We start from the raw sequence: 13,668 nt of genomic DNA, 5'->3' as shown, positions 1-13,668 counted from the left end.
ACAATATATAAAATCATCAGGAGTTGGGGGCATGTATTCCTATGTTCCCCTGACAGTTCTTTTCTGTTTGTGGCATACTATTTGTAAAAGGCTCATCCCAGAAACAGGCTTAGCTATGGTACTATGCTTGTGATAAAAAAATAAAGGATCTAAAGAAATGGTGGTGACTGGGGCATGGATTGAGCACCTGTTTACCTTTTCATAAACCACCTAGACTGGACTGATATTTAGCATATACCCTTTTTAAAACTTTTTTTAGTTCGCCAAATTGTTTTAAAACTAATCTGAATTAAAAAATTCTGGCTTAATACAATGGTACAGTGGTAGTAGATTATAAAAAACATCAAATAAAATTAATTTTTTGCGTCTCAGAAATTAATTTTGTCCCATAGGGGATCTCCAGTTGGTAAAGTAAAATGATCAGAGAGAATCTTCAATTTTTTATTTACTTTACAAAACTGGAGAATGGGAAGGGGGATACTGTCCCGCATGGGATTCCTGCATTATGTTAGAGAGCACCGAGGCAAGGATTCTTGCCCATAATGGATCCTGAGAGTTAGGTGCAAGAGTTGGGATAGAGGTGTCAGCAAATGAATAGAGCAGAATTGGATGTTACCAGGGTTGGGAGGGTTCAAGAAGCTAAAAAAAGGGGGAGAAACCTTTTGATTTGTGACTATATGTCTAATATACATTTTTCAGTTTTTGGGGTATGGATTCCTGCTATATTATTAATTTTTATTTGTATTATCAATTTGTGGGTTGGGTACTTTGGATTTATTTTTTGATGTACAGTGGCCACTGTTGCATTGGTTGTGTTGTTCATTTATGCATCGTTTGCCAAAAGGGATTTCTATATTATTTATTCTGGTGATTTACATTATTTCATGTTTTTTGAGATATACATACCATGAAATGATGAAGTGAAGGACAATTTGGTAGGGACATACTGTATTTATTTTTATATTAATTATTTTTAGTTTTTTTCTGCTGTATATTATGTTTTATTTTAGGGAATCCTTTCCATTGATGTACATTTGATTTATTATTTGCATGTATCCATATATAGTGTAGCACCCTCATAGGTAGGTCCTAGGATTAGATAGATAGGATTAGTTATATTTTTGATATGTAAATTTGGTTGTAGAATAGCTGTAATTATTGCAAGGTAAAAGTTAAGTTAGCTCACTGTACTGTGAGCTGTGACCATTTAGTTAGGTCCTCTGTGTGCTCAGGTGCTGCTAGTCTGCCTAGCTTCTGCTGTATCCAGGAGACTGCAACATTTGTGGATGGTAGGTGTGGAGCTATGCAGATGGCAGCATGAATATGGAAGCAGCCTCAGCCTTTCCCAGAGAGAGGGGTTCTAAGGCATGCTGGGTAACTGTATATATCAGTGGTCTCTAAACTGCAGCTTTTTGCCTGCCTTTATCCGGCCCTTGGGGGACTATTCCTGCCATTGATATGAGGCATTATTTCTTCCACTGACAACGGCAATGAGGCATCATTCTTTCCACTGACACAAATGGTGGGTCCCCTTTCCTTCTACTGAAACCAACAATTTGGTGATATAAATGTTGGATCACTTTTCCTCCCACTGATATCAATGATAAGGAACTATTCCTTTCACTGACACCAAAGATGGGGCACGTTTCCTCCCACTGGCTTCAACAATGGGGCACTATTCCTCCTACTGACACCAACAATAGGGCACTATTTCTTCCGCTGACATCGATGGGGCACTATTATTTCCACTGGTATCAACGATGGGGCATTATTACTCCCACTAATACCAATGATGGGGCACCATTCTTTCCACTGACACCAATGATGGGGCACTATGTCTTCCACTAATACCAGTGATGGAGCACTATTCCTCTTTCTGTTGACCACATGTACTATGTAATTTTTTTTTTTTACTTTCACTGTTTACCAAGCGCCATGCATTTTCTACTCCCACTGGCCACATTCTGGCCCTCCTAAAAACCGAAGGACAATAAACTGGTGCTTTTTTTAGAAAGTTTGGAGACCCCTGATATATATTCATTGAGCACATGGGGTTGTGGGTTTTTTCTGGATAGGAAGCCCACACATTGCCCTCCCAGGCAGCTACTGCCGTAGGCTTACGGTGCGCTACCTGACGACTTGAGTTGCCGAGATCTTGGTTCTGCTATGCTGACTGAGGGGCTGTCTCTTGAAGATCTGGTCTGGTATTACGGGAGCAGGCATCCGGTTGCACTTGGGCCCCCTCTGGTGCTAGGAAGTCAGCTGCGGCTTTAGTAAAGGGAACAGCAGCTGGTTTCTCAAAGAGCTTTGTCCATCTTCCACCACTATTTGAGGGACACTGCTCTTAAGCTCAAAAGAAGTTACTGCTACTACTTTCTGCTACTGCCTTAAGCTGAAGTCCACTGTTTGATGCAAGCATGGACTCTGATAAAGCTTCCCCTGAAGATTAGACAAAGTTCTCATTGCACATAGTTTCTCATTTGGAGTATCCCACTCATCTCCCTCACCCCTATCCCAATTCTTCAGAAATAAAAACAACAAAAACAACACTCCTAGACTGATTATTGGAGAAGTGTGTGGATGAGCCGATGAGCCTATGTGCCTGGCTGTGGGGCAGAGTAACTGGGGAGGACCTGGACAGTATTCCTGCGTCTCCTACGGGAGTATCGCTACAGTAGCTTTTTAATGACTACTCATTTTTGTTTTTTTTAATTATTTACAACTACATATTAATTATTGTCTTATTATTTATACACAATACATTTTGGTCACAGACTGACTCATGATTCCTGTTTTTTTTTTATTAAAGGAGTTGAGAATGCTCCACCCAAAAATTGTTTTAATATTTAAAAGTATGCAATTTTGAGAAAAGCAAATCCCTGTTCACTTTGGCTACCCAATCACGTGCAGACACCTTTTACATCATTGAGTAAGTGAACTGAATATTCATACAATTTTGAGTAAAGATGCTTAACTCCTTTAGTAAGCCCAGTTCTCTTGAGAGTCTTATAGCCTTAATATCTTAAGGGATGTTGTATCATTAGCACATAATTCAATTAAAGGGGATTTCCTGAAATAACAGCTATACCCTGCCTGCCTTGATTGCATGACTCTTAAAGTGTTTCTAAACCCAGGACCCTGCATTCACTATATCTGGTCTCCCACAGTACACAAAACATGGAAATGCAATTATTTTACTAAATATAAACTGCTAAATACCTTTTTTCATCAACAGTTAGAGCAGTCTTGTGACTTCTATCAGTGTCCAGCCAAGCACATGTAAAGCTTGTAGGAGTTTTCATTCTGCTCTAGGAGGATGCAAAACCCCTGACCTCTGTCTGGACAGTGCTGATTGGCCCTATGCTGATCACATGCACTGTCCCAAGAAAAAAAAAAAAAAAAACCTCTCTAGCAATACACACCAAACTGAGCAAGTGCAGAGTGTCTCCACACATATGTCTTATCAGGAGATAAGAGGGAGACGGAAGAAGGGGAGGATCAAACAGAGTTTTTACACAATGCAGAGGATTAACCCCTTAGGTTACACAGTGAGTATAACAAGCATGCTTTACTGCATCTACAGACTGATTTTACTGTTGTGGGTTTAGTAACACTTTAAGATAGGAATTGTCATTTTATGCTCAGACTTCAGTCTGCCAACCAAGACAAACACCAAAGAGGTTGATCTAAGAAACTGGGTGAGAGGAATCTATCCACATTTCTTCATGGAGGGGTTCAAACTTGACAGAGAATTCCCATTTAAAGGTCACCCTTCTCTTTTTTTTAAATAATATTTAGTATAAATAATGAAAACATCCTGAAATGGTGAAGCAAAAAATTTGAAAAATTATGTAATGGAAAACAGGAAACATATCAAGGGATAGTGTATAGAGAGGAGCCAACACAAATTTTAATTGGAGAAAATATATTAAATTGATGCTTGGAATGGAATTACTATATTCTAAGAAGATAGTACATTTATATTACCTCGATCAGTGTGATACCATATCTGAATTCACCTTCAGCTTCACGATTATTATTTGCTTTGATAAACTGTTTGCTGATTACTTTTCCACGAATCACTAAACAAAATGGATCAAAAATGAACAAAGTTATTCATACAAATAAATATTGCATGAAGCACAATAGGATCACCAAAAAAAACGTTACAAACAGGGAGTAAAATATAAAGCTTATGCAACGAAAAAATTCACTTATGGTGGACTTTGTTACAATATATAACAAAAGTTTAATTTATTAAGAAAGCTTTACTATAATAATAATAATAATAATAATAATAACTGTCAGTCTTTGAGATCCTGTCCAGTGACTATGCCTAGGCTGAGATGATGCTATCATTCTGCTGCAGGCAGAAGGAAGCATTTTCTCATTCTCTTTTCACCTCCATTGATAAGACTGCAACATTTTAACTTTGTAGTAGGGTGAGATGCCACGGCACGGGGCTGATTTGCATCAGACATATTTGAACACCAAAAGTTGCACATGTACCAGGATTTACATGATTGCCATATTTGTGCCAGGATCTTAATCTAAGAAGTAGATTCTGGAGGAAACCTATACAAAGATGGGTCCATTGTTCAGAGGAGTACTGTGATCTTTGTAAGAGGTAGCAAATGCTTATAGATGTCACACTTAAATATTATGTAGCATGCATGCACTTAACATTAAAAATATATTGTCTGCTAGGTGTGCTTAAATTATTTTGCACATAATATGAAGGACATGTTTTCTGTAAATTATTATTTCATTGGTGGGTTGAATAGCCTGCTGAGGTTTTACTGCCTTGCAGATTGACTCCTCAACAACCTTTGAAGCAGTCACTTGACTTTTCAGTGTCCTTTTGAGCTGCAAGAAAGTGGGAATTCTTGTTACTGACATCCCCAAGAGAAAAAAAAAGTCAGTGTGTTATTTAGTTTTCCAGAAATATCTAAAGCCAGGGTTGTAAAGGTGATTTGAATCCTTCATCAAATAGATTTTAATTGTAAAAAAAAGGAGAACCTACCCTGAGTTCCATTCCGGACCTATATCGGTGAAGTGGATCCGTGTTGATTTACATACTGCGTAATTAAATTACACTTCTGGTGAGTGCGTACGTCTTACCTTACCACTGGGAGCACCAGCACTGGATTGAAAGCTGTAGATCATGCTATATTCATCATAGAGACTATCACTGATTTATGTTCTTATCATTGGGGACATTTCTCACATATATTTTATTATAATTTATTGATTAGCGCTGCACATATTTTTATACGTTTATTACAAGGCTTTGTTTGGTTTCCTTGAGTGTTCAGCTGCTTACCTTACAAGAAAACTCACTTTCATTGCTATTTTATTCCATTTATATTAATAATTCCTAGCCAAACGTACTTGAGTGTGCCAAACATCTCACAAGTTCCAAAGTGAATCCAAGACCCATTAAAGTTAATAGGGGACAAATCTTTAAAATCAGTTGTGGCCATTTTCAAGGCTAACAGGCAATGGATTATCAAACATGGCATAGGGCTGGGAACTACCCTTGTGGGCATGTACTAAAATTTTGGAGCTCTAGGCAAAAGGTCCTACTCGCAATGTCCAGAGACATCTGCACAACCAACCTACCTGTGACACTATTCAGTCAAAGAGGGCCTTCTCTAGCCCGACTTCCCAAGTTAGTGTCCTCCAGCAAATCGTCTTTAATCCAGGCTCCATCAGGCCATCCGTCAAGCTGAGGTCTGATACCAACAGCTTTTTAGTAACACAGGCTGCCTCCCAGGGCAGAGGACCCAGGAGAGAGAGTTCTGAACAGACCTTCTAAGACTTTTATCTTCTCCCCAGCCACACATTCTTGGCCTACCTACCAGGGATTGTCTGAGGTCAGATAAATATTCAAAATGCAATAGCTGACCCTCCTGCTCTATTTCCTCAACCTTCCTCCAGAGGCTGGCAAGATTGATCAACCACCAGGCTTAGGGAGACGTGACTAGACCTAGAAAATAAATTGCTGCTTAGATGAGTACGGCAGAGCTGAAAACTAAATTTATCCACCCCAGGGCCAGGGCATTACATACCAGAAAATGGGTTTTCTTTCCTTCTAAAAGGTCACCTTTACTGGTTTGCTGTAGTATACCACACAGCTAAAATGACTAAAAATGTGTGGGGTTCCCCCTAAAAATGCATGCTAGACCCTTATCTTTGATGAGGGTCTGCTATGGATTTAAAGGTGACCCAATGCAAAAAAAAGTCATCAAGGGCCTTACAAACTAAGGTAGCAGAGCTAGTATATCCATACAGGTGATGCATATTCATTTACTTTATATAGAACGCCTGCCTGCAGCTCAGCTTTAGAACATAAAATATATAAAAAGTCGTCATGCTGTATGGGACAGAGCTGCCATGTGGTTTTACATGAAACAAAATTCATCCAGTTCCTGCTGAACTGGCTGAATCTCCATCAATGTTCGGCCAGCTTTACTCTCCTGCTGACAACACTTTACAAAACAAGAAGTAGTGAAACGCCAACAACCACTTAAGCTGCGGAAGGTTTTACCCCCTTCATGACCAGGCCATTTTTTCCTATTTAGCACTGCACTACTTTAACTGGTAATTGCGCAGTCATGGCAACAGTGTACCCAAACTAAATTTCTATAATTTTTTTCACACTGATCACGTGTCAAACACAAGGGCCAAACCTGGCCCATCAGGCCATTTCATGTGCCCTTGCACCTCTCCTGCAGCCGCGGCACCCCCCTTGCCTCTACCCCCACCTTTTCTCAGCAGTCCGCAGCAGAGAGGAGGACAGATTTCCTCCGCCAGATCCTGAGCTTCTCCGTGCATCCACAGAGAGGCTTATCTCTGGCCCCCCATCTCAGCAGTCATCAGGAGAGGAGGCCAGAACTCCTCCTACAGATCTTGCACCCCCTTCTCTTCACCTCCATCTGTCAGCTGACTCCATCCCTCCTCTGGTCCTTCTCTAGACTCTGCACATTCTGCTTCCCAGCTCTGCCCCCAATGGGGGTGCATGGTGATTTAACGAAGGGTGGGAGACTCTTGACTTCTGATGTGGGGGGGCTGTTGACATCTGATGTAAGGGGGGTTGCGCTCTTGACATTTAGTCTTACAGTTACAACTGGCCCTTTGAGGGCAACCATAATGTTGATGTGGCCCGCAATGAAATGGAGTTTGACACCCCTGACATAGCATTTTCTTTAGGTTGTATTTCATCACCACTAGGTTTTTTAATTTTTTTGTGCTCTAAATGTAAAAAGACTGAAAATTAAAAAAAAAAAAAAAGCTACATTTTTTACTTTCTGCTATAAAACATATCCAATAAAAAAAAAGCAAATGTCTTCATAAATTTTGGCCAAAATGTACTCTGCTACATGTCAAAATCAAAATCCCAGCAAGTGTATATTGATTGGTTTGTGTGAAAGTTATAGCGTCTACACATTATGGGATATACAGTATATTGAAACGTTTATTTATTTATTTATTTATTTTTTAATACTGCCAATGGAGGTGATCAGCGACTTATAATGCTACTTTGATAGTGTGGCGGGCAATCTGATACTAAGGAGTTTATTTACTAAAGCTGGAGAATGCAAAATCAGGCTCACTTCTGCATAGAAACCAATCAGCTTCCAGGTTTTATTGCCAAAGCTTAATTAAATTAGCTGAAGTTAGAAGCTGATCGGTTTCTATGCAGAAGTGAGCCTGATTTTGCATTCTCCAGCTTTAGTAAATAAACCCCTAACTGACGCTGAGGGGAATTGACTAACTGCCACTGACATCTCCAGTGGCACGAATGCAGTAGTCAGTGATAATACTATACACTGTCACTGTATTAATGACACTGCCTGGGAAGGTATTGACATCTAGGGCGATAAAGGGGTTAAATGTCTGCCCAACACTGTGTAATGTGTATTATGTCTTACTTTTACTAAAAGATCTCTTTGTTTCTCATCCCTGCTTTGCAGGGATGAGAAACAGAGATTGTTCCCTCAGAGCCCTGTGTTGATTTTCAATGCAGGTCTCTGGGCTGTGGTTGCACATAGCCAATCAGCAATCATTGGCCAGCACCTGCTGAAAGCCCCCTCCTGTGTACAAGCACAGCGGGTTTTGTGGGGGCATGTGTGCACGCGCCGTAAACCAGGAAGCAGGCAGTGACATACCAGTACGTCGCTGTGCCTGCACGGGCTGCTTGCCCGCAGTACATTGCAGGTGGGTGGTCTGGAAGAAGTTAAAAGAGTCAGGAAAGGTTGGAACCAATGTCAGATTTTTACTCTATATGTGTCTCTGTTGTGGTGCAGACTTTTTGTCACTTCTGTCTGGTGAAATCATTTCTTATCTAAAACTAGAAAATAAGGGACGTTTCTGAACGATGGAAACTGACTGCCGAAAAACGTAGGTTAAAAAAAGCCTGTTTAGCCGCGTTTGTATAACACGTTTATGCGCATTTGCGTTTAGAAGCGTTTTTTAAAGATAGGCACAGAAGAACCTCCCAAATGCCCAGAATGCACTGAAAAGTGTTAAATTATTAACTTTTTCAGACTGATTCAGAGAAATACAGAGAGTAGAAGCAGAGATAGCAGTATGTGTTGAGATTAGCTTAGGTGTGAGTTGCTCATTAACATTTATTTTGTTTCCAAGGGTGGGAAAGGTATCTGGTGGAGTGAGTCATTAAGGCCACCTGGCAGGGGGTCCTCATGAGGAATTTGAGGTGTGAATGATCATTAACATATCTTTTGTTTCCAAAGGTGGGAGAAGTCTGAGGTGTGAATTGGTCATTACAATGTGTGACAAGCTTGGTAGGAACATCCTGTGTTCAGTGTTTTGTCCATCAGAGTACCTTGAAAACTCTTTGCATGCATTTTTCATGATGAAAAAAGGCTCTGGACAGCATTGGGAACTGGAAGAGTTAAAAAAAACTATTTCAAACGCAAACGCTTATAAACACAATTTGTCGCGTTTGGCCGCGTTTATTAGCATTCTGCGTTTGAAATGCTGATAAAATCGATGTCCGAAAGCAAGTTTGTTGCGTTAAAAAAAACGACTGTAAACTCGTAAACTGTAAACGACTGCAAACGAAGCTGGGTACATGGACACATAGGAAAACATTAGGGAGAGTTCAGGGGCTGCTGAAAAAAACGCTGAGCAGCTTCTAAACGTGAGTTTAACAGCTGCAGTGTACATGAGCCCTTTAACTGGATATATATTTTAAAAAGTAAGCTAGTTTATTTAAAATCTACAGTTTATCTAAAATTTTACAAAAAATGTGTAAAGCCGGCCATACATGGATCTGCCGATCGATTTCTTACAACCAGACTGTAGTTTTTTTTATCTGATCGATCAGTACCACAGCGCTGATCACCTGGTAGAGGGGATGCCATAGATTTCATTTTAGGGTAAAGCTGGATTTTCCATAAATTCTTTGATCTGGTATCTTTCTATATAGGTTAACATCTCCTAGATTGTAAACTCGAAAAAGTAGGGCCCTTTAACCCCTCGTGTACTGTTGTTGTTGCTGTTCTGTTTCTTGTATTGTCCCCCCCCTCTATTGTACAGCACTGAGCAAACCCTTTGGCGCTATATAAACTCGATATCATAATAATAATAATAATAACATAGCCCTAGAATGATTGTAGCTCATTCCAGATTGCTTTTACTTTGCTTGGTGCTCCTAGTTTGTTGGATTTCCTCTGTAGACACTACCAAACATCGCAGCTCTAGCTGAGACATAAGATTCCGAAGACTTTGAGTTAAATTTTCAGCTTTTACAGAGACCAGGTAAATCTTTACTTTATTTCAGGTTTTTATGGTGTTAATGAAATATTTATATTCACGTTAAAACTTTGCTCATTTAACAAGCCTGTCTTACTTCATAAACTCTGTTAACGTTGATCAAGTTAGACTCATTTCTTAGCGGGCAGTAAATTCGATGGCTTTTTTTTTGCCAAGCTCTTTATAATTGATTCTACAGGCAATTAGAAAATAGGCCAGATGAGATTGCTTCATTTTGTGGCTGGAGGGGAGATAATTGATTTGCCTGGCACAAATTTTAGCACAGATCTCTTAGTTTGTTCCTGTGGGCCAACAAATAGTATCTTTTCTTGTCATATTAGACAAAATATTTTTTTTCAGTGCCACCCTTGGTGATTGACCCCCATCAGATAGATTATCATTAATGCACACTTCTCTTCTCAAAATAAATAAAACTGAACTCCAGGCAAACAGCTGTCTACACGGAAGGGCGCTGTTTTACCATCCAGAAGATTTTTATCTCTGTCCATCCTGTCCTGAGATGTACTTAGCTCTGTCACACCACTTAGCCATAGGACTTGTCCCTCTCCCAGCCAGTGATTAAACAGTAAAAAGAGAAGTCACTATGCACCTATCTCCTTTCAGAATGCTCCTTGCACTGCAGCGTAACTGGTTGTCTCTCTCTTGTTAGGATCAGGATTTGAACCACAACCTCTGATGCCTCTGGCAGTGGTGTATTTAGGTTTTGGGCTGCCCTAGGCAACACAAAAATTGGCTCCCTCCCCCACAGAGAGACCTTGACACTGACCAACACCCCCCTCTCCACAAAGAGAGCCTGACATTGACCAACAACACCCCAGACCCCCGCCCCACCCCCAGCTGAGGTAGCCTTCCACTACCACCGCCTCCCATACACTGGCAACGCTCCCCCCCGACCCTGCGAGAGAGAAGACACTCACCTACACAGCTCCGGACATCCCCGGGAATGAGTCAGGCTCTGCATACACCATGAAGCAGCCCGCAGCCTCTCTCAGATCCCACCTGGTCCCCATGCTGCATGTGTCCCTTCTTCCATTCCTTCCTTCCCCCCTGAAAAATGCAGCTGCCCCCCTGAATGATACTGCTGCCCCCCTGAAAAATTCTGCCCTAGGCAAATGCCCTGTTTGCCTTGTGGTAAATACGCCCCTGGCCTACGGCAGTAGCTTTTCTTGCTGAATTGGAATATTAGTGTGTTGCACTAAACTATGCAGGTAATATAGACCAATCTGTGTTCACAGTGCAGAAATATAATAATAAATAATACATAAATTATGAAAAAAACATGTAGTGAAAAGTTAGAAATTAAAAAGTCCACTTAAAAGTCCCACCAAAAATGTGCAAACAGGGTTAGCCATGTCTCTTCCAGAGATCCAGTGCTTAGAGTGCCACCAACAGCCACCTTCACCAAAAGTAATACTAGAGTCGACCTGGAAGACATGTTTTCGATGACGAAACGCATCTGTGAGAGCCTCCTACTGACGTCATCGTGTTCCAGGAACTGGATGTCTATGCCGGCTTTGTGAATGTATTTTACATGCGCATTTCTTTTAACTTCATGTGAGTGCATTGCTTTGCTGAATAAATTATATTAAAGGTTTTACACTATAGAGAGGCTTTCTTTTTGTTGCTTTACATTAAATTTAATATTGCGAAGCTGGATACACTTACTTAACTGATGGTGTCCCCGGTTGATACTGAGGTGGTTTGGAGGGTGACCTTGATGTCCAGAGTGATTACACAAACGCTGTATGGCCACTCTTAAATTTAAAGGGTTACTGAGAAGTTGGTAAGCAAGTACTCTACTATCACTTTTGGCGAAAGTGGATTTTGGTGGAACGTTAAATACTGGATCTCGGGAAGAGACGTGACTTCACATTTTTTGCACATTTTTGATGGGACTTTTGGGTGGACTTTCTTATTCTAATTTTTAACTATATGTTTTTTCACAATTTATGTATTAATATATACTTATTTCCTATTTCTGCACTGTGAACACAGATTGTTCTATATTACCTGCATGGTATAGAGCAACACACTCATATTCCAGTTGTATTGTGTTTTCTGCATTCATTTCTTAATTTTATGTCATTTTTGCACACATGCATGATTTTCACTTGAAATTCCCTTTCTTGCTGAGTTACCTGGGATGCTGAATAGTATTCTGTGTGATCCCTTGGACAATCATGTCTTGTACCATGAACTCCTTACTACTCTCATGATTGTCTTATTTAGGCCCTGGCTTTGCACTTCCTGTTTTACAGATTATTGTGCATTTCTCTGGCCAATATCTTGCTCTTTTCTCTTCTGCTTCTGTCCGTATCCTTCCTACCACTCATTACCAACCTTTGGCTTGTTCCTCAACTATGTTTCTGCTCGATCCCAACCTACAACCATTCAGTACTTATCTTGGCTTGTTCCTTGACTATGCTTCTGCTTGATCCCAACTTACAACCTCTTGTTACTGACCTTTCGTGTGTTACTGGCCACGCTTCTGTTTGATCCCTACCTGCTACATCTGCTACCGGACCCCAGCTTGCTCACCTCCTGGTGAGAGACCACAAACTGGAACTACCACCACCAGGAGCTCTGTTAAAGACTGGTAGGTGTTTGGAGCCCATGCCTTTGTAAGCCTGCATCATCAGCCAGGGTGACCTGCTCGTGTACTCATCAGACTGGCAGGTGGGAACCTCTATACTGCTACAACATGTTCTCCCTGTGACTGCGTGGGTTTCCTCTGGGTACTCCAGTTTCCTCCCACAATCCAAAGACATTCTGGTAGGTTAATTGGATCCTGTTTAAATTGGCCCCACTATGTGTATGTATGAACGTAAGGTAGGGACCTTAGATTGTATGCCCCTTGAGGGTTAGGGACTGATGTGAATGTACAATATATGTAAAAGTGCTGTGTAATTTGATGGCGCTATATAAGTACCTGTAAATAAATAAATAACTACTGATCTCCAGTCCTGATCCCTAATGGACTGCAAAAGGCTGATACTAAGCCAAATTCAGGCACGTATACTGCTTGTCTTAATAAATATTAAGGATGTATTCCTAGATTGTAAGCTCCAAGGAGCAGGGCCCTCCTATCCCTCTTGTATTGAACTGTATTGTTGCTGTATTGTCTCCCATTATATTGTAAAGCGCTGAGCAAACTGTTGGCACTATATAAATCCTGTATAATAATAATAATTACAGCTGAACTCTAAGCATATGTAAAAGACAAAAAATACATTACATTTATTTTTTAATTCAAGAAGTGTGAGTACCTGAATGTGACCTAATATGAGCTCCTTGTAGTCCCTGCAGTGGGAGAGGAAGAAGCAGCACAAGGAGCCAATCAATTTGTGTGCTGACAAGGAGCATGCTGATAGGAGGAGAGGGCGGAGGGGAAGGGAAATAAGCTCATTAACCTGCTGCTTCTGCTTTACTGTCCAGTCACAGCCTGGTGACGGGCCCATGATGACCCGGGCTCAGAAAAAGTGGGTTGTCATTTAACCTACTGAAGTGTGAAAGATACTGCTGGGAATAGCCCCTAACAGAAGGTGGGTATTAAAAAAAAAAGTACGTTTGTTGGGCTATTCGTTTGTTTTTATTGACTAAAGCTCTGCTTTAATGAATAAAGAGCTGCATTTATTTTTGTCTTTAATATCTGCCTGGGGTTCGTATTTAAATAATGTATTTCTAGAACACATTATTTTCTTGCTACATGTTTTCTCACAGCTTCAGTGAAAAAAAATGGAACTTTATGATTGCACACAGCATACTGCCTTCATACATACTGTATAGCCCCACAGCTATCAACACAATCAAGCGTCAAGTAAATATATGTGTCGCCATTCTAACGCTTTAAGAATGCTGAACAGTTGT

General features: G+C 40.5%; 2 protein-coding genes across 4 annotated transcripts in view; one reads left to right on the top strand and one right to left on the bottom strand.

The window, feature by feature from the left end:
* SYN2 (synapsin II) overlaps positions 1–13,668 on the top strand; it is a 409,545-nt gene that overhangs the window by 282,106 nt on the left and 113,771 nt on the right. The gene's annotated exons all lie outside the window — the stretch shown is intronic.
* The window catches only part of TIMP4 (TIMP metallopeptidase inhibitor 4), a 49,000-nt gene that overhangs the window by 14,539 nt on the left and 20,793 nt on the right, over positions 1–13,668 (bottom strand). The window contains exon 2 of the mRNA XM_089678699.1: positions 3,988–4,082. Coding sequence (XP_089534825.1) covers positions 3,988–4,082 — 95 coding nt within the window. The remainder of the gene's footprint in view (positions 1–3,987; positions 4,083–13,668) is intronic.

Source organism: Staurois parvus, unplaced genomic scaffold (assembly GCF_062004578.1).
Source record: "Staurois parvus isolate SC_StPar_1 unplaced genomic scaffold, SC_StPar_1.0 ptg000209l, whole genome shotgun sequence".
NCBI classification, from domain to species: domain Eukaryota; kingdom Metazoa; phylum Chordata; class Amphibia; order Anura; family Ranidae; genus Staurois; species Staurois parvus.
The sequence above is the reverse complement of the archived record's forward strand: the minus strand, read 5'-3'. Positions and strand labels throughout refer to the sequence as shown.